This window comes from Pseudopipra pipra, chromosome 5 (genome assembly GCF_036250125.1).
Source record: "Pseudopipra pipra isolate bDixPip1 chromosome 5, bDixPip1.hap1, whole genome shotgun sequence".
In the NCBI taxonomy this organism is placed as follows: Eukaryota; Metazoa; Chordata; class Aves; order Passeriformes; family Pipridae; genus Pseudopipra; species Pseudopipra pipra.
This window is the reverse complement of record NC_087553.1, coordinates 74,023,100-74,043,205: the sequence shown is the minus strand read 5'-3', so window position 1 is coordinate 74,043,205 and position 20,106 is coordinate 74,023,100. Positions and strand designations below refer to the sequence as shown.

The 20,106-nt window shown below is 49.9% G+C and overlaps 1 protein-coding gene across 1 annotated transcript in view; it reads right to left on the bottom strand.

Annotated features, from left to right (window-relative positions):
* Nucleotides 1-20,106, bottom strand: part of EXOC4 (exocyst complex component 4) — a 304,134-nt gene that overhangs the window by 8,372 nt on the left and 275,656 nt on the right. Inside the window, exons 16-17 of the mRNA XM_064656590.1 lie at nucleotides 19,659-19,837; nucleotides 17,148-17,307 (exon numbers count right to left, since the gene is read on the bottom strand). Of these exons, the coding sequence (XP_064512660.1) occupies nucleotides 17,148-17,307; nucleotides 19,659-19,837 (339 nt within the window). The remainder of the gene's footprint in view (nucleotides 1-17,147; nucleotides 17,308-19,658; nucleotides 19,838-20,106) is intronic.

Genomic DNA, 20,106 nt, shown 5'->3' with positions numbered 1-20,106 from the left:
CACTGGCAGGGGCTGCCCAGGGAGGTTTGGAGTCCCCATCCCTGGAGGTGCCCAAGGAAGGCCTGGCTGTGGCACTCAGTGCTCTGGGCTGGGGGACAAGGTGGGGATGGGGCACAGGGTGGACTTGAGGATCTTTGGGCTCTTTTCCAGCCTCAGTGATTCTGGGATTCTCTGAATCAGGGAGAGTGCAAAGTGGTCTTTGGACTTTGAGGGTTTCACCTAAAACTACTTATTTTCCAACCTGCAACATTTTCACAGCTTGATTTTCCTGAATCTCGTTTGCCGCCTTCCTAAGGGGACAACAGGACAGGACAAGAGAGAACAGTTTCAAGCTGTGCCAGGGGTGGGTCAGGTTGGACAGCAGGAGGAATTTCCTCATGGAAAGGGTTGTTAAACATTGGCAGGGGCTGCCCAGGGAGGTTTGGAGTCCCCACCCCTGGAGGTGTCCAAGGAATGACCGTCCGTGGCACTCGGTGCTGATCAGCTACAGGTTGGACTTGCAATCTTGGAGGTCTTTTCCAACCTCCATAATTCATAATAACTCACAACTATGGAATTATTCATAACTCATAAGCTGTATTTCATAATCCATAATTTATAATGATGGAATTATGATCCTAAAACTCTCGGAGTGGGGATGCCTGGGGATCTCTGAGCATCACCACGAGGGGAAAACACACACACACATGGAGCACTTAAACCCCACCCCTGAACAACTCCAAGCCCTTTGTGATCCACAGGAATTACACAGCTCTTCAAAGGGAGGATAAATCCATTAAACCCCATTAAATAATTTTTCAAAAAACCAAAAACAACAATGTCTGAGACAACTCCTTGTAGCTCCAAACCGGCTGATCTAGGATGAGAGATGGAAATCCTCCCTCTCCAAATGGAACTTTACAGGGTATTAAACAAGCACCCTCAGCACTTATCTAAATCTTTAATTAGTTCTATAATATACTGATGATATCGAGGCTAATTAAATTTATACAGATAAAGAGCAATGAAATTCTAGCCAAGTGAGCTGGAAAGTACATATTAAACAGTAAATTTAATGGCTCGAGCAGATAAATGCAATTTTATATGTAAAAAAAAATTAAATTCAATTTACATGTTGTATTAAAATTGATTTTGAGTGTGCAAATGATTGAGGGAAGGGGGGGAATCTCTTTAATAGATCAGTAAAAGTGCTAATCTGACCTGTTTAAATATCAGTTATTAATGCCAGCATTTGCAAATAAGCCACACACATTTGCATTTTACTGCACGTGGTAAAAAAGAAGAAAAAAAAATTCCCTGTGCCATCTGCCAGTTCATAAAGAATATTAAGGGGTTTTTCCCTTTGCCTTGTGCATAAATGAGAGGAAATGTGGAAATGAATGTAGCCTGGAAGCAGTTCCATGGAAAGGGCTGCAAATTGCTCCAGTTGGCAAAAAAATCCCACAATTTTAGCTCCCCTCCGGGACCAACAGTTCCTGTGGCAAAAGCCCGGCTTTATTTAGGATTGAGTGGCTTGGAACTGGGTGTAAAACCAGGGAGATGCTCAGTGGGGAGAGAATGTGGAGCTCTAATAAAAGCAGGAATGTTTGGGAGCTGCCGGAGGGTGGAGGACACGTGGATGGGACCTGCTGAGGATGGGGGAGGACAGGCCGTGACATGGGGATGTGGAGGGACTTCAGGGGGGTCCAACAATCAGTGTCTGCCTGGAGTAACTATGGTTGAGTCCAGCAATCCATGTCTGCCTGGAGTAACTATGGTTGGGTCCAGCAATCCATGTCTGCCTGGAGTAACTATGGTTGGGTCAAGCAATCCATGTCTGCCTGGAGTAAGGATGGTTGAGTCTAACAAATCAATGTGCCAGAGAAAACTGGTCTGGCTGAGGAAGAGTGTGGCAGCAGGAGCAGGGCAGGGCTTGTGCCCCTGGGCTGGGCGCTGGGGAGGCCACCCCTGGAGTGCTGTGTCCAGCTCTGGGCCCTGAGCTCAGGAAGGCCCTGGAGGGGCTGGAGCAGGGTCAGGGAAGAGCAGCGAGGCTGGGGAAGGGACTGGAGCCCAAGTGCTGGGAGGAGAGGCTGAGGGAGCTGGGGGGGCTCAGCCTGGAGAGGAGGAGGCTCAGGGGAGACCTCCTCACTCTCTGCAACTCCCTGCCAGGAGGGGGGAGCCGGGGGAGGTTGGGCTCTGCTCCAGGGAACCAGCAGTAGGACAAGAGGGCATGGCCTCAAGCTGGGCCAGGGCAGGGGCAGGTTGGACATCAGAAGGAATGTTTTCCATGGAGAGTGCTCAGCCCTTGGAATGGGCTGCCCAGGGAGGGGGTGGAGTCACTGTCCCTGGAGGTGTTTAAGGACAGACTGGATGTGGCATCAGTGCCATGGGCTGGGAACCACGGCGGGGTTGGAGTGAGGGTTGGACTGGATGATCTCAGAGGGCTTTTCCAACCCGGCTGATTCTGGGATTCTGGGATTCTGTGACAACGCAGAATCCGTATCTGAGCTACAATTACAGTGTGCACTTAGGCCAACTCCAGCTTTCCATGTTAATGTGCCTGTGAGATGTCACCTGGATTTTATGCCTTTCCCACATCATTTATCTCAAATCTGCAACACAAATCATCAAATACAAGGGGAGCTTTACAGCCTTCAGGAAAATCCGAGGGGGAGTTTACACACTGCCGACCATCTCCTGAATATTCCGATGGATTGACATCATATGTGTGCATTCCGTGCCGTGTCAGGGTGTGATTATTTCAATATCTCCCTAAAAATCCAGGAGTTTGGGCTTCACCTGAGCCACGGATTTCTCTTGGCTCCAAGCTGAGGTTCATCACGGGACACATTTAATTGCTCCATCGGAGCCGGCGCGTTGATACCCGACATCTGACGCGCGAAAGTTCGGGGACGCCGATCGGGCCCCGCGCAGATGCCGCCCTGCAGAACGTTCCCAGACAGCCTCCATCTGTCAGAGAGGGAAAGGCTCGCTCTCCATCAATAATTCACCTCCTTCCCTCCGCTTTTCCTGCGCTCCAGTCGGAATTTTTAATGTCAGGCACCGCCCTGGACAGACAGGCGACGCCTCATCTGCATTCCTGGCTTTCGTGCCCCTTTGGCATCTGAGGAATCATCATCTCTCCCTTTGAGGATTTGGGTTTTTGCTGCAAAAATGTCCTTTAGGGACAGCTTGTCTCATTCCAGGCTGCAGGTCAGTGGATAATTATGACAGTCGTACTTTGGTATCCAAATTCCAACTCAGGAGGGTCAAAACCTTTCAGATGGACCCAAAGAAAGCTTGTGGGGAACTATTGGGGTGATTGAATCCCCAAAATAGGATGTTACTGCATCTAATGTGGTGGCTGAATCCCCAAAATAGGATGTTACTGCATCTAATGTGGTGGCTGAATCCCCAAAATACCCAAAATAGGATGTTACTGCATCTAATGTGGTGGCTGAATCCCCAAAATACCCAAACTAGAATGTTACTGCATCTAATGGGGTGGCTGAACCCCCCCAAACTAGGATGTTGCTACATCTAATGGGATGGCTGAACACCCAAAATAGGATGTTGTTGCATCCACTGGGGTGGCTGAATCCCCAAAATAAGATGTTACTGCATCCACTGGGGTGGCTGAATCCCCAAAATAGGATGTTGCTGCATCTAATGGGGTGGCTGAATCCCCAAAATACCCAAAATAGAATGTTACTGCATCTAATGGGGTGGTTAAATCCCCAAACTAGGATGTTACTGCATCTAATGGGGTGACTGAACATCCAAAATAGGATGTTGCTGCATCTAATGGGGCAGCTGAACACCCCAAAATAAGATGTTACTGCATCTAATAGGGTGGCTGAATCCACAAAATACCCAAAATAGGATGTTACTGCATCTAATGGGGTGGCTGAATCCCCAAAATACCCAAAATAGGATGTTACTGCATCTAATGGGGTGGCTGAACCCCCCCAAACTAGGATGTTACTGCATCTAATGGGATGGCTGAACACCCAAAATAGGATGTTGCTGCATCCACTGGGGTAGATGAACACCCCAAAATAGGATGTTACTGGATCTAATGGGGTGGCTGAATCCCCAAAATACCCAAAATAGGATGTTACTGCATCTAATGGGGTGGCTGAACCCCCCCAAACTAGGATGTTGCTGCATCCAATGGGGTGGCTGAATACACAGGGAGGCAGGGATAGGACAAGGGGGAGTGTTTTAAACTCAAAGAGGGGAGATTTAGGTTTGATGTTCAGAGGAATTTAGATGTTGTGAGGGTGGGCACGGGTTGCCCAGAGAAGCTGTGGCTGCCTCTGGATCCCTGGAAGTGTCCAAGGCCAGGTTGGAGCAACCTGGGAGAGTGGAAGGTGTTGGGGTTGGGACTGGTTGACCTTGAAGACACTGCTAAAGACACGTGGCTTGGCCAAAGGACTCACTGCCAGCTTTGAGTTGGCCAAAAAACTCTCCAAACCAGACCAAAAGTCAACGAATTAAGGATTTTGGTGATTAAAGAGTAATTAACTGCAGAGGGAAATGAAGGAATGTGTCTCAAACTGCCTAAACACAAGTGCCCAATGCAACCACTTCACCCCCGTGGTCACCACCAACCCATGTCCCCAAGTGCCACATCCACACCTTGAACACTTCCAGGGATGGTGACTCCACCACTGCCCTGGGCAGCCTGTTACAACCCCTTCCAGCAAAAAAAATTCTGAATATCCAGTCTAAAGCTCTCCTGAGTGACTTAAAGGAGCTGGATCCCTGTCCCTGCTGTGGTTCCTGGGCTATCCCTGAATCCCTGCTCTGCTCTGAAGTTCTGTCATGGCTTGACCCCGTTGATCCTCTCACTTGTGTTATTTCTGCCCTCTGCTCATTTTCCCTCTTCCTTTCCCACCAGGAATTGGCCCTGGGCCATTGCTCTCCCCTTGGAAGCCCCTCTCCCACGAGTGGCTGTGTCCTCATCTGTCCCCAAGTGAGGGGACACCCCTATTTCACTCGCTCCCAGCCTGCTCCAAGGGAACCAGCCATGCCCTGCCTGCTCCAAAGGAAACATTCCTGAATCCAGGATGCTGTTGCTTCAGCAGATTGAAATGCTCTGCTCTTGGCTCAATCTAATTATCAGAGAATCACAGAATCAAATTAAGAGAGAGAGAGAGAGAAACAGAGGGAGACAGAGAGAGAAATAAGAGAGAGAGAGAGAGAGAGAAAATATGGGAGTGCAGAGCAGAGAGAAGTGATGAGCAGTGACTCCAACACGTCTCACAGCCCCGGGATCTGTTATTCCGGAGCGGAGAAGGGGCTATGGAGCATCTGTAGCTTTGCAGTTTCTAATGAGATCTGACTGGCAGGGCAAACCAATCTGCTGCTGAGGGACTCAAATGTGTCTTCTCTGTCTGTGGGGCCTGTGCAGGAAAGGCTGAGCCTGCTGGGAAAAAGGCAGGACATGTTTCTAATTGCTTCCATTTGCAGGTTGGAGCCAGGCAACAGAGGTGCTGACAGTCACAGAACCACAGAAACATGGAATCAGTTGGGTTGGAAAAGCCCTCTGAGATCATCCAGTCCAACCCTTGACCCAACCCTGCCATGGTTCCCAGCCCATGGCACTGATGTCACATCCAGTCTGTCCTTATACACCTCCAGAGATGGAAAATCCACCTCCCTCCTGGGCAGCCCATTCCAAGGGCTGAGCACTCTCCATGGAAAACATTCCTTCCTGATGTCCAACCTGACCCTGCCCTGGCACAGCTTGAGGCCGTGCCCTCCTGTCCTACTGCTGGTTCCCTGGAGCAGAGCCCGACCCCCCCCAGCTCCCCCCTCCTGGCAGGGAGTTGCAGAGAGTGAGGAGGTCTCCCCTGAGCCTCCTCCTCTCCAGGCTGAGCCCCCCCAGCTCCCTCAGCCTCTCCTCCCAGCACTTGGGCTCCAGTCCCTTCCCCAGCCTCGCTGCTCTTCCCTGCCCCTGCTCCAGCCCCTCCAGGGCCTTCCTGAGCTCAGGGCCCAGAGCTGGACACAGCACTCAATCCAATATTTACCTCTCCCTCAGTTGCAGGCAAATGCCTGGGATGGCTGTTGATGGTTCACCCTCTCTTTGGGATTTTTTTGGTGTGTGTCACACCAAGTTCCCTTCTTAAAAGTCTGTTTTTCCTCCTAAGAGCTGTTTGTTGGGCATCTAATCAGAAGCTCCCAGGAAACATGGAAGTAGAAAGCAATTTCTATCCCAAACAGGAGCTTCAAGCAGGTTGTGGGAGAGCTCAGACATGGAGTTCACATTCACATTCACTCACAGGGGGATTTATTCCCATGGGATGATTCTGGATCATACTGAGGGTTGGTCTCTTCTCCCAAGTAAAGAGGACAAGAGGCCTCAAGTTTCCAACAGGAAACAGCCTCAAGTTGTGCCAGGGGATGTTTAGGTTGGATATTAGGGAAAGTTTCTTCCCCAAAAATGCTGTCCAGCCCTGGCACAGCTGCCCAGGGCAGTGGTGGAGTCCCCATCCCTGGAGGGATTTAAAAGCTGGGTGGATGTGGCACTTGGGGACATGATCAGTGGTGGCCTTGGCAGTGCTGGGGGAACTTGGATTTGATGGTCTCAGAGGGTTTTTCCAACCTAAAAAATTCCATGATTCTAAATGCAGACCATTCACTGAAGCTCATCTATGTGCTGCAGGTGCCACTCTTTGCTACTCCAAAGCATAAAAAAACCCCTTAAACTGAGCAAAACCAACAGAAATCCCTCTTCTTCCTCACTTGGACTTCCATGGGATCAACACTTCCATCCCTGCACGTTGCTCAGTGTCTCCAGCCATGGTTTCAGCCCAACACCTTGTGTGAGGCTTGATGTGAATTCCTGAAGATATGGAAGTGCAGGGGACCAGGAGAAGCTCCTTGACCAGACTGAGAGAAGAGAATAGAAATGCTGGAATGTTCCTTTGGAAGTTTTAAAGCCAGTAGGTGAATAAAGCTGCTCTCTGTGCACACAAAGCCTGCCCAGACCCTTCCTGGTCAGAGCCAGTGGTGTATTCCATGTGTTTTATGCTTTATGTGGACCTGGAAATGAGCTTCCACACTCATCCTCACATTTCTCTGGCATGGAAAAGCCTGTGTGAACCTAGGCAGAGCCTGCACACCGTGGTGGGGCTGGGGTTTGATGTCCTGATCAGACTCAAGACCTGATCTCCAAACTCTGCAGCTGCTGGGAAAGCCCTGTGGCCTCTTCCCAGCCCACATATTTCATGTTAAAGAGGAAATTCAGGGAGAGACTGAAATTCAGGGAGAGACTGAAGCCCCCCCTGTGTGGGATGGACACTCAAGGCTGGAAACCAACGTGTCCTACCTGGGTTTCCCTGGAAATCAGAGTGCCTTGTGAGCTCACCCACCCCACTGCTGGCCAAGCACCGCTTGGTTTTGCTCCATATTCTTTGCTGCCATCCCCCCCATCCCAAATTCTGTGCAGCTAAATAAATCCAACATGGACAAACACTGTGTGATTTCCCAGAGCCACCGTGGGACCGACACCCAGGACGTGCCTTCAAAACCTGCTCTGCAACCAAAACCAACACCCACCTCACATCCCACAGACCCGGAGAAACAAAATGATCCAATCCCAGCCGGACAGGCAGAATTCCCTAAACTCAGAGCTCGTCTTAAAAGCAGTTCCAGAAGGAAGTGGCCGGTGGCAAAGTCTCGTCACCGAGGCCAAAGTCACCGAAAGGCAGAAAATCAGGAGAAAAAAACTTCCAACGAGAAAAATCCCTTCCCTTTTAATTACCATTAGCAATGCAGCATGACAGAGGGAGATAAACACACATGCACCTCCACAAATAAGGAGCTTGGGAACACAAAGTAATTACTTTGATTTTTTTTTTTGTGTGGATTTTTTTTTTTTTTTAACTTTCCCCCACCGACATTCAAAAAACTTATTAGTCTCCGGAAAGAGCACGTATCAGCAAAAGACTGTCACCTGGGGGATAAATGAGGGGATTTGTTTGTAATTCATTTCCAACAGAATCTACCCTGATGGTTTTTTTTTAAGAGGAACGTGCTCTGGCCAAGTCTAACAGTCAAAAAAAAAAAAAAAAAAGAAAACAAACAAACAAAAAAAAACCCAACCAAAAGACTTAAAAATGTTTATTCCCATCTTCCCCAGCTCGTGTGCCTGGAAATGTGAAGGCTGAGAAGTTCGACTCCATTGATCGTTTCGCTAAACACAACCAAGAACCGAGCGAAGAAAAGTCAATGGAGCCTCTCGGTTTTTCAGTCCATTTCCAGTTTAGGAAAATTGAATTAATCTCTTTCCTCAGAGCAGCTCGGAACATCCACATTCAGGCCCCGAAAAAATCATTACAGAGGCCGCTAAAACCTCTCCTTTTAAAGGTTACGGAGCGGGAGATTAAAAGAGCCTGAGGGAAGAACCGGAATGCCTGAGCAAAATAAAACACGGAGGCAAGACTGGAAAGCCTGGGCAGGACCAGCACCTTCCAGAACACACTGATGTGGGAGCTGCCAAATTAATTCAGTCCCCTAGTCCAGTTAAGATGGGGTGTAAAGCCCTACTGAGGGGGTTTAAGGATGGATCTGCCCACCTGCAAAGTCATCTGCTCACCCCACACAGCCATGGAGGGGCCCAGCAATAGATGTGCCAGGGATAATTCCACCTGAGCAGGTCACCTCTGCTCCCTGATCCTCGGGAGGAAGCCACAGGCACTCCCAGGAGGTGACTCCTCAGAGGCCCCTTCGTCTCATTGCAAAGAAAATTTAAACCAATTCGGAAAAATCACACCCCAAAATCATCCTCACTTCTCACTGTGCAGGGAACAAAGGGCAACCAGCTCTGATGGAGATGTGACTGTGGTGGATCTCTAGTTACAGAGCAAGTATTCCAACCCTGGAAGTGTCCAAGGCCGGGCTGGACAGGGCTTGGAGCAACCTGGGATAGTGGAAGGTCTCCCTGACCATGGCAGGGGGTGGAACTGGATGATCTTTGAAGTCCCTTCCAACCTAAACCACGCTGTGATCCATCAGGTCAATGAGTCAACGTTTGTATCTGAGAGTTAAACTCAGGCTCAAACACTTTCTGGACCCGCACGTTCTCTGGGCTCTGTGTTCATGTGTGTGTTTCGATTACAAAGCCAACAAATTCCCTCCTTAAGGAATTTAAATACCCCAAAGGGAGGGGAGTGATGTGCTGTCACCACTCAGGGGGGTTCACCCACTTTCTTTCCATCTCCACGTGCTCGAGTGCTCCCATTACATGAAAATTAGTTAAGGACAACCAGCAGAAATGTCATCCCCCAAGAGTGAAGTGCTTTGCTTCCCAACATCTGGTCTATCACCACCAGGCCGTTTTGGAGCTTCTTCCTAATGTGAGAAGCAGCAGCAGGGAAGGCATTTCCCAGACACAGGCAATGAATAAGAAATCTGCTGCTCAGCAAAGCTGAGGACTTAGAAGTTATCCCTCCTTAGGCTGGAGCGAGGCCAAATGGCCCAAGGGTGGTGTGGGAAGAGCAGTGACTTCTGCACAAGGTGTTGGCTCCTCCTGCCTCCCCTCTGCTCTGCCTTGAGCCATTCCCTTCTTCACCCCTGATGCCTCATCCCAATTTCAGATAAAGCTCCATTTTCAGGACCGTTATCATTCCAGAGCTCATCTCCCTGTTCGTTCCCTCTCCCCCAGCTGTGCCAGGCCTGCTGTGAACCAGACCAGGGAGCTGATCCTGCCAAAACCAGGGAAAAAAGCTGAGGCAACCTCCCAAAAAAACAGCCCTTCCCCCCAAAGCTGGATGGTTTCCCTGCTCTAATTTACTGTGTCACAGCAGGAGCTGCTGTGAAGAGAAAGGGAAGGAGGTGTTTGCTGAGGCAAACTCCCAAACTCTGAGCCTTCAGGGCTGGATGGTGCTTTTCTCCCCTATGATGATGTGCTGGAAGAGCTGCTGAGCTTTTGTTGGGCACTGGTGATGCTTTTTGGGTTGCAACTCAAACACAGAGTATTTTGGAGGTGCTTTTCCAGATGAGGCAGATAAAGCATCAAGTGTCCTGGGAAGGAGGAGTATTTGGGAGCAGCCCTGAGGAGAACTTGGGGAATAAAAAGCTGGAGATGCCCCAGCCCAGAAACCCCCCTGTGTCCTGGGCTGATCCCACAGCAGAGGCAGCAGGGCAGGGGGGGATTTTGCCCCTCCACCCCCTCAGGGGAGACCCCCCTGCAGAGCTGCCTCCAGCCCTGGGAACAACATTCCTGAAGGATGTCGAGCTGCTGGAGAGAGTCCAGAGGAGGCCATGGAGCTGCTCCCAGGGCTGGAGCCCTCTGCTCTGGAGCCAGGTTGGGAGAGCTGGGAATATTCACCTGGAGAAGAGAAGGCTCCAGGGAGAGCTGAGAGCCCCTTGCAGGGCCTAAAGGGGCTCCAGGAGAGCTGGAGAGGGACTGGGGACAAGGGATGGAGGGACAGGACACAGGGAATGGCTTCCCACTGCCAGAGGGCAGGGATGGATGGGATATTGGGAAGGAATTGTTGGCTAGGAGGGTGGGGAGGCCCTGGAATGGATTTCCCAGAGAAGCTGTGGCTGCTCCTGGATCCCTGGAAGTGTCCAGGGCCAGGTTGGAGCAACCTGGGCTAGTGGAAGGTGTCCCTGCCCATGGTTTGGAGCAAGATGGTCTCTGCAGTCCCTTCCAACCCAAACCATCCCGTGATTCTGTGAGAAAATAATCTGAAATTCGGTGTTTAAACCAGTCAGTTGTTCACTGACCACGACAATCTGAAGTCAGGAGATCCCAACAGGGGCTGGATTTCAAGGGCAGCTCCAACTCCACAAGCCAATGGCTCATCTGGCGAGAATGGATTTCCCAGAGAAGCTGTGGCTGCCCCTGGATCCCTGGAAGTGTGCAAGGACAGGTTGGAGCAATCTGGGACAGTGGAAGGAGTGCAGACTTTTCCTTCCCCAAAAGGGTTTTCCAGCCCTGGCACAGGATGGAGTCCCCATCCCTGCAGGGATTTAAAAGCCATGTGGGATGTGGCACTTGGGGACATGGGTCAGTGGTGGCCAGAGCTGGGACTTGATGGTCTTAGAGGGCTTTTCCAGAGTAAATAATTCCATGATTCTGTGATTCTAAATGTACCGGATTGCAGAAAGCAGGGAGAGACCCCAAAAGTGCTCCATGAAATGCTGTCAGGGCATAAATTGGTGTTGTACTCAAACTCATGGCAGCTGAGGATTTAACTGGAAATTCAAATACCCAGATGGGTGGTTTGTTCCATGGAGTTTTATTGAGTCCATAACAGGGCAATTCTTTGGGATCCAGCAGCACCCGTGTGGTGAAGGACCAAATGGGGACTCCCCTGATCCCCCAAATCATACTGGGGAAGCAAAAGGAGGAAGGGGAGGGGGAGGGCATCAAGCTGAGGGGTGGTTTTTAATCCTCTGTGGTTGGGATTTTTGGTTAATGCAGTGAAACCACTAATTACAGCTAATTAAACCTGCACTGAGATCAAAGCTCAGTGGAAACTACAGGGGGGAGCAAACAAGAGAGGAAAGAAAGGCAAAGAAAACAGGGATTTTGTTGCAACCAAGTCCTTAATTGAAAACCAAAGCAGCTTTGTTAATTAAAAGCAGCAAACCCAAAATGAGGGCAGGCTCCAGACATGAGAGTCCAGGGCTGGGATGGAGATAACACGTTCTTCCCTGTCAGCAAAGAGAAGCTTTTCTTCTGGAGCTGCACTGCTTCTGGCTCCTCTGCAGGGAAAGGGCTTCCTGTGGGATCCAGACTGCAAAGATTTGGGGAATTCTACCTCGTGGGGGGATAAAGTGGGGGAATGAGAGTGCCCTGACTATTTTACTCAGCTAATGTGGGTTTTATTCAAATTAACTGAACTGAAAGACCCCAAATTCTGTCCTGGCTCCAGTGCAGCCCCAAGGGAGAACACCTGAGATGCTTTTCACACCCACTTCTGACCCACAGGCAGCAAAGGAGCATCACAGGAGCACTGCAGACACATCCCAACACAGGGGATCTGGGTGAGGATCTGTTGGACCTGATGGTCCCCACACACAAATCAACAGCACCAGAGGAAGGTTCCCTCCACCAGCCACAGCCTTGGGCAACCCGGGCACTAAACAGCAAACCCATCCTGCTGTTTCTGCATTTATCAAGAATAAAATCGGGAAGAGAAGTGATATTTGGCAATGAAAAAGTCATATTTCAGAGCACTGGGATGTCCAGGGGCTTCCCTTTTCCCTCATCAGCTCCCAGTAGATGGCAGCATGTTATTGCAGATCCCTCCTGCCTGCAAGAGCATCAGAAATCGCTCCCATCCCTAAAAATCCTTGGTCTGCCAGTCGGAGCAGGAGAGGAGCCCAAAATGCTGAGCATCCCAACCACAACTGTGCCCAGAAATAAAGCACCCCACGAAATCCTGCTGCTGCAGCTCAGACACTGCTCCCAGGGGTGTTTTTCATGAGTTCAGACATTTCCTGGTGGTGTTTTCCAATTTTCCCTATGTAGGAATCAGAGCTGGATGGGACAACCCTGCCACATCCACGGATGTTTGAGCTGGCACTGGGAACTGTAGCACAAGGACATCTCTGCCTCTTGGCACTAATCCTAAATCTGGGGGTGAGGCCTTAAACCTGAGGCACAGGCCCCAAACATGAGAGTCAGGCCCTAAACCTGAGGGTCAGGCCTTAAACCTGAGGGTCAGGTCCTAAACATGGGGGTCAGATCCTAAACCTGAGGGTGAGGTCTTAAACTTGAGGGTCAGGTCCTAAACATGGGGGGCAGATCCTAAACCTGAGGGTCAGGCCCCAAACCTGGGGGTCAGTTCCTAAACCTGAGTGTCAGTTCCTAAACCTGAGGGTCAGGCCCTAAGCCTGAGTGTCAGTTCCTAAACCTGAGGGTCAGGCCCTAAGCCTGAGGGTCAGTTCCTAAACCTGAGGGTCAGGCCCCAAATCTGAGAGTCAGGCCCCAAACCTGAAGGTCATACCCCCAAACCTGAGGATCAGCTCCTAAACCTGAAGGTCAGGCCTTAAACCTGAGGTGCAGGCCTTAAACCTGAGGGTGAGGCCTTAAACCTGAGGGTCAGGCCCTTAACCTGAGGGTCAGGCCCTTAACCTGAGGGTCATACCCCCAAACCTGAGCGTTAGGCCTTAAACCTGGGGGTCAGGCCCTAAACCTGAGGGCCAGGCCCTAAATCTGGGGGTCAGGCCCTAAGCCCGTGGGTCTCTCTCTGCTGCTGTGATTCACTCAGATATTAAAAATAAAATCAGGGTGCAGATGAGGTACCAGAGCAGAGCTGAGGCACTTTTTCCCAACCCCACACTGGTCCTTCCCACCACAGACTGGTTTGAAAGGAAGCTCAAGCTCCATCCTAAACTTTTACAGAATCACTGAGTCACGGAATGGTTTGGGTTGGAAGGGACCTTAAGGATCATCTGATTCCAACCCCCTGCCATGGGCAGGGACACCTTCCACTGGGTGTCCACACTTCCATGGGTGTCTCTCCCTTCCCTTTGAAACCACCTCAATAACTCTCCAAAACCAGGGTGGTTTTAGCACTGCTGGATGTCCTAGAAAGTTATTTTTTTTCAATGAACAGCTGAGAATGGAATGATATTTTATTTAAAGACAAGTCTGAAGCAGAAACCTCACCATTTTTTACTATCTCTGATGAGATCTTTGCATAAAGATGCGAGAGTAATTTTGGGCAGGGATAAAGGGGGAGTAGGAAAGAAGGCACAAAGGAAAAGATTTGAATAGGAATTCAAATTTGAAGCTTAATTTATCTCACTAATGCCATAAGTCCAATTCTGGCTGTGAAACTTCCAAAATCTGGAGGTATTTGGAAGTCATGGCCAGTCCCAGACTTTGCAGCACAAGCCTGGGTATTACACACAAGGAGAAAATCCTACTTTTTCTTTAATAAAGTAGTGGATGCCCTAATGACCAACCACATTTCTGTGGCCCAGATACCGAACACACACACATAAGCTAAAAAACCTATTAATATTTGCAGGAAATTCAGCAAATGCCACAAATCCTTTGTGACACCTCAGCAGTCAGAGCCAACCTGTTTTACCCTGTTTTCTCCTGGTGGAAAAACCTCCTTCCTGGAGCTCACACAACTTGGCAATTTATTTCTTTTTCCCCGATGGAAATGTGCTCCTGCTCTGCTGAGACTTTCCCTGCCTTGAACCAAGAAGCTCAAAGCAAAACTCATTTGAAACACATTTTCCCCTTGCCATGGGGCCATTCCCAAAGCTCCAAACTGCTGCTGTTGTCACCTGCAGGTGTCAGAGTTGGTGAAAAATGGGGTTTAAACAGCAAAAGCCTTGCCAGAACCAACAAGTGTTAGCTGGGTTAAGTTTTGTTGTGAATCCTCCACGTGATTTTGGCTTCAGAGGAGAAAATTCTTCCCCCTGCTGCTTCCCTGGTTGGGGTTTCTACCACCTAAGTCACTGAGCAGAGAAGAAAGGGGATGCCCAGTGCTCTTGGAGCCCCATAAAAAACCTTGAAGATGATATCCACAGTGAAAAATAAAAGCAAAATCAAAGGCAGGACAGCCAGGAAAGTCCTAAAAGTCTTCTGGTCCTTTCTCAAATGGTTTGTCTTTCCTATAAACTTGAACACATCGAACTTCAAATGTGTTCACTTGCAGGAAAAGACCACACAGGACCTGTCCCAGAATTCAGATTTAATGGCTGAAAGGACTGTGTGAAGAATGATGTGTTGATTGTTAATTGGGGCTAATTGATTCTTGAACCCTGAGTGTCTTGGACACGGAGATATCAAGGCAGGGTTGGAAACCTTTTCTCCTGTTCAGTCAGGATCACCCAAATCCCTGGAGAAGTGAGGCAGGGAGGGAATTTATTCATCCCAGTCACCAGGAGGTGCAGGGGGAAGGATGAGCAGGTGGGTGGGGATTCCTCCAGCAGCTCTGCCACTGCTCCTGTCCATGAAATCACCACTTGCTCTCCCTTGCCATCTTTAAAAAAGGCAAAACTGAGAGTTCAAACAGCACAGAGCATTTACAGACTCCTGCATGAGCCGTATCACAGGGAGACAAATCACTTTTATCCCACATTGATGTTATTTTCTGCTTTCTGGGGGTGAATTGTTGTGTTTGTTTAATGGTTTGAACAGACCTCAGTCCTCGGGGCACGCTGAGAACTTGCTCAGGTCATTGTGAATTCAGGTGAGCAGGGCAGGGTTTGGATGCACCAGAGCCTTGTTTATGGAAAAGAACCTGGATAATAAGAATTCAGGAGTTATCAGAAGGACAAAAGAATAACACACACTCTCCAGATGATGGAATTATGCCCTAAAAGAAAGAGGGAAGAGACGCAGCCATGAAAGCTAAAAAGAAGTGTTGATGAACTTATATGATGATGGGAAGAATTCTGCACCCCAGGGACCACAGAGATGCTGTAGTCAGGTGGGAAATGGGCTCTTCCCCCAAGGAACAAGGGACAGGACAAGAGGAAATGGCCTCAAGTTGTGCCAAAGGGAGTTTAGATTGGATATCAGGGAAAATTTCTTCATGGAAAGGGTGGTCAGGCACCGGACCTGGAGGGATTTCAAAGCCCTGTGGATGTGGCACTTGGGGACATGGGTCAGTGGTGGCCTTGGCAGCGCTGGGGAATGGTTGGCTTGGATCTCAGAGGTCTTTTCCAACCTAAATGGCTCCATGGTGCAGCTCAGGTGCCTCCTCTGAGCTCCACAGCTCTTGCTGATGGTCCCCAGCAGCTCCAACGTGCAGGAGAAAATCTGTTGCTGTGTAACCGGTCAGCGTTTGATGCTGTGAAAACTCCTGGTCTTCACCCACCCAGCAAGATCAGGAGTTGGGAACATGCTACCTCCTCACTCTTCCCTTCAAACTCCACACATCAACTCGTGCAGAGTCAGAGCTCCAGGGATATTCCACCTCTCCAGCAGCTCCTGGTTAATGTGTCATTATTTCGGTGTGTCATTATTTGGGTGCCACTGGGCTGTCAGCACATGCTCAAGCTCTGTTCTGCCTGGGCTAATTAAGCATCTCAACAGATCAGGGAGGGGGAAAAAATATCATTTTAAAAAGGAGAGATTGAATTTGGGAATTGTATTCCTTGGAGAGTTTGTCATGGATCTTTCTCTCTCCGCCTTCTCCAGGCCTCCATAACTTCTCGACGTCAATGTTATTGTGGAGGAACTAATTCCATAATGAGATCATTCCCCCTATGACAGCCCAGGAAATGAGGCTCTCAGTCACACTCTTCCTCATCTGAGGGAGTCCAGCTTCTCTCCTGATTCACTCTCCAAAAACCAAATGATGACACCAACTATTCCCAGTGTTCGTGGGGGGTCCCATCCAAGTGCCACACGCAAAAACTCCCTTGTTTGATCTACATCCCTTTATTTGCAAGTTCCAGACTCCTCCTTTCGCTGTTTCTTGGGCTCAGCTGCTCATTCCTGAACCAGCTGCTGCCACAGAGGATCAGGAAGATCAGCCAGTGCAGTGACTCAGAGTCAGCACCCCCAGTCCAGGAGCAAACCACTGCTGAGTGTTTGCTCTCACCCATTTGCTTACTCCTCAATCCTCCTTTTGTGGATAAATCACCAGGAGGTCTGTCACATCCAGTTCTGGGTTTATTTTGCTCTTACTACTACTTTAAGATCAACAGAACTTGAAAGGAGACATCCCTTCAAGCCCACCTGCCTCTGGCCACCCTGAGGTCCACAGACTCTGTTCCTGGGAGTTGCTAAAAGTGTCAGCCTTCAACCAACCAAAGTATAACTTATCTGGGCAGGAATCCAAGCCCAAATTTCACCCAGTTTGAGTTCAACCTACAGCCTATACCTAGAAGATAGATATCTTCTAGATAACTTTATATTTAGAAGTTTTTCCTTGCCTGGGTTTTGGTCTTGGGAGGAGCCCCAAGTGCAGATGCTTTGGTGGAACCTCACACTGAGCTCAAGTGCTCCATGTTTGGACTTGATGACCTTGGAGGTCATTTCCAACCTTAACCATCCTCTGATTCTCTGAACAACCAGGAGAAAGTAAATATTCCAATCAACACCTGGATGTGTTGAACTCGGTGCTCATCTCACGGCGAGACTTTCGGGAGGAGCTCCCTCTGCTTCACGTGGACACCAAAACAGCAGCAAACCCTACAATAACAAGCCCACCACGGGGCTCTGTGCTTACCTGGCAAAGTCCAGGTCGGCCTCCCGGGACATGGTGATGTTGGTCAGGTTCTGCTGGAGGATGAAGATGTTCCGACACATCTTCTTGATGCCGGACTCGCTGATGCGCTTGAAGTAGTGGGCGCCGTTGATGAGGATGCAGGAGATGAGGTGGCCCAACCCTGCCAGGGGGAAGAGGAAGGTATTTAGTGGCAATAATTCATCATAAAACCCAGGAATGAGCACTGTTATGTGGACTGGAAACAGCCCCTGTGCATTTTAGGAGGACTTCCCTCAACGTTCCCTACTTTAGCAAAAATACAAAACTGCCCGAAAATCAGAATTGCACAACCTCTGATATCTCCAGGGCACTTCCAGGCTTTGCAGAGTGTCCCTTTCCACCCCTCTGTCTGGGCAGAGCAATGGAGCACTGCAGCTCCTGGAAGATCACAGTGGTTGAATCTGTTTTCAAGGGTGGTGTTTTCCCTGGAAAACTCACGGTCTCCAGGAGCAGAAATGAGCTGCACCCAAAGCACTTGGTGCACAACCTCTCTCTCATCAGTCTGGAACACTTTCTCGTGTCTGAGGGATGTCCCTGCTGGGAGCTCAAGGACACAGTTGGGTGCTGACAGTCACAGCCACCCCCAAAATGATGGATCCATTCCTGTCACATCCCAGCCATTCACGTCACATCAGAAAGAGCAAAAAGCTCAACCCGATTCCCTCAGTGCAGAGGCCTGGACAAGCCCAGATGCCAATTAAAAGTCTGAATTAAGAATAATTCATTATTACAGCCAGCATGGGGGGTATGTAAACCCCAAAACTGGGCTGAAGAGGTGTCTGTGTATGATGAGCACGTGGAGGAATTTCAACCTCACGGCTCAGCAGGATGGGAACGGTCCCCGGAGCTCAGAAGGATGGGAATGGTCCCCGTGGCTCTGTGTGAAGATGTTTCCCTCTCCTCACACAGACACGGGAGACCTGAGTTGTTGGAGGGGCTCTAGAACCTGATGGTGACGTGTTTGCCACAGATTTACAGAGCTCGGAAAACAGTTCCATAAAAAACTCTCTGCAGCTACGTGGGAATGGCAGGGAATTACACAAGCCTTGGGATCATGGAATCACAGAAGGGTTTGGATTGGAAGGGACCTTAGAGAGCATCCAGTTCCAACCCTGATGCTTTCCTCTGTCCCGGGTGGTTCCAAGCCCAGTCCAACTCAGCCTGGACACTTCCAGGGATCCAGGAGCAGCCAGTTTCTCTGGGAAATCCATTCCAGCCTCTCCCCACCCTCCCAGACAGCAATTCCTTCCCAATATCCCACCTAGCCCTGCCCTCTGGCAGTGGGAAGCCATTCCCTGTGTCCTGTCCCTCCATCCCTTGTCCCCAGTCCCTCTCCAGCTCTCCTGGAGCCCCTTTAGGCCCTGCCAGGGGCTCTCAGCTCTCCCTGGAGCCTTCTCTTCTCCAGGGGAACATTCCCAGCTCTCCCAGTCTGGCTCCAGAGAAGAGGGGCTCCAGCCCTGGGAGCAGCTCCAGGGCCTCCTCTGGACTCTGCTCCAACAGGACAACTTTTGTAGGATCAGCAGTGGCTAAAACAAGGTCAGCCTTGCTGCTGTGGATTATTTTGGACATGGGGTGCATCTCCAGCCCCCACTTTCTGCTGGCTTTGACCAACACCAACGCCCCCATATCCCACAGCACAGCCAAGAACTGGTGTGACAGCTCAAATAAACACAGGGGAGATGAACCAACACATGGGTTATATTCTCTGAGGCATCAGAGCATCTGGTCTTCCTTAAATTTAGCTTCAGAAAGGGGATGGCTGCGCTTGGGGTGGGAACTGTGCCAGAAGAGAGCTGTGGGTGATACAAACACGTGTCCTGGGGCTTCCTGAGGAAAAACTGAGCTGCACTTACATCAGATCACTGCTGCCCCACCTGGCATGGGGCCCTCGGTTCGGGTCAGCCAGAAATGCTCTGGAGGCATCTTGGGGTTCTGAGTGCCCTGTGTTTGGAATCCTGGAATGGTTTGGGTTGGAAGGGACCTTAAAGATCATCCCGTTCCAGCCTCATGGGCAGGGACACCTTCCACTAGCCCAGGTTGCTCCAATCTGGCCTTGGACACTTCCAGGGATCCAGGGGCAGCCACAGCTTCTCTGGGCAACCTGGGCCAGGGCCTTCCTACCCTCTGAGAAAAGGATTTCTTCCGAAAACCGAATCTAAATCTCTCCTATTTTAGTTTAAAACCATTGCCCCTTATCCTGTCCCTCCATCCCTTGTCCCCAGTCCCTCTCCAGCTCTCCTGGAGCCCCTTTATGCCCTGCAAGGGGCTCTCAGCTCTCCCTGGAGCCTTCTCTTCTCCAGCTGACCCCCCCTCAGCTCTCTCACCCCATCAAACCCCCGTTTCCCACAGGGATCTCACTTATCCCATCGGTGCCAACAGCCCCTTAACCCACCAAGGAACGCTGTGGAGCTTTGGGATGAGGACAAAAACCCCTTTTTTTGAAGACCCAGAGTGTTGTGGGAGGTGCCTGACCTTCGAAGATGTACTGGAACTTGTGCTGCTGGAGGCTGGCGCTCATGGCCTCCTCGATGGCGCTGATGTCCTTGTTGAGCCTCACCACCAGCGGGTCGTAGTCCATGCTCTCCACGTTGGCCACGATGGCGTAGTTCCCCTGCTTGGCCAGAGGGATCAGGTAGTGGAAGCAATGAACCCTGCAAAGAAAAGAGAATTATCAAAAAGCAGCCGTGGGTTTTCAAAGCGTCGCTTCTTTGTTTTCCTTCCGGCGGCGTTAAAAAAAAATAACGGCTTTATTTAAAAAGCTTAAAAAAAAAAATAACACCTTTATTTAAAAAGCTTTGTTTAAAAATGTATTTAAAGGTAACCAACTTCAAGAACTGGGTGGTTATGTCTGAATTAAACACACCCTCCTCTTGTCATTGTCCCACCTCTCTGGGGGTTTTCCTGCTTGTTGACATCCCTG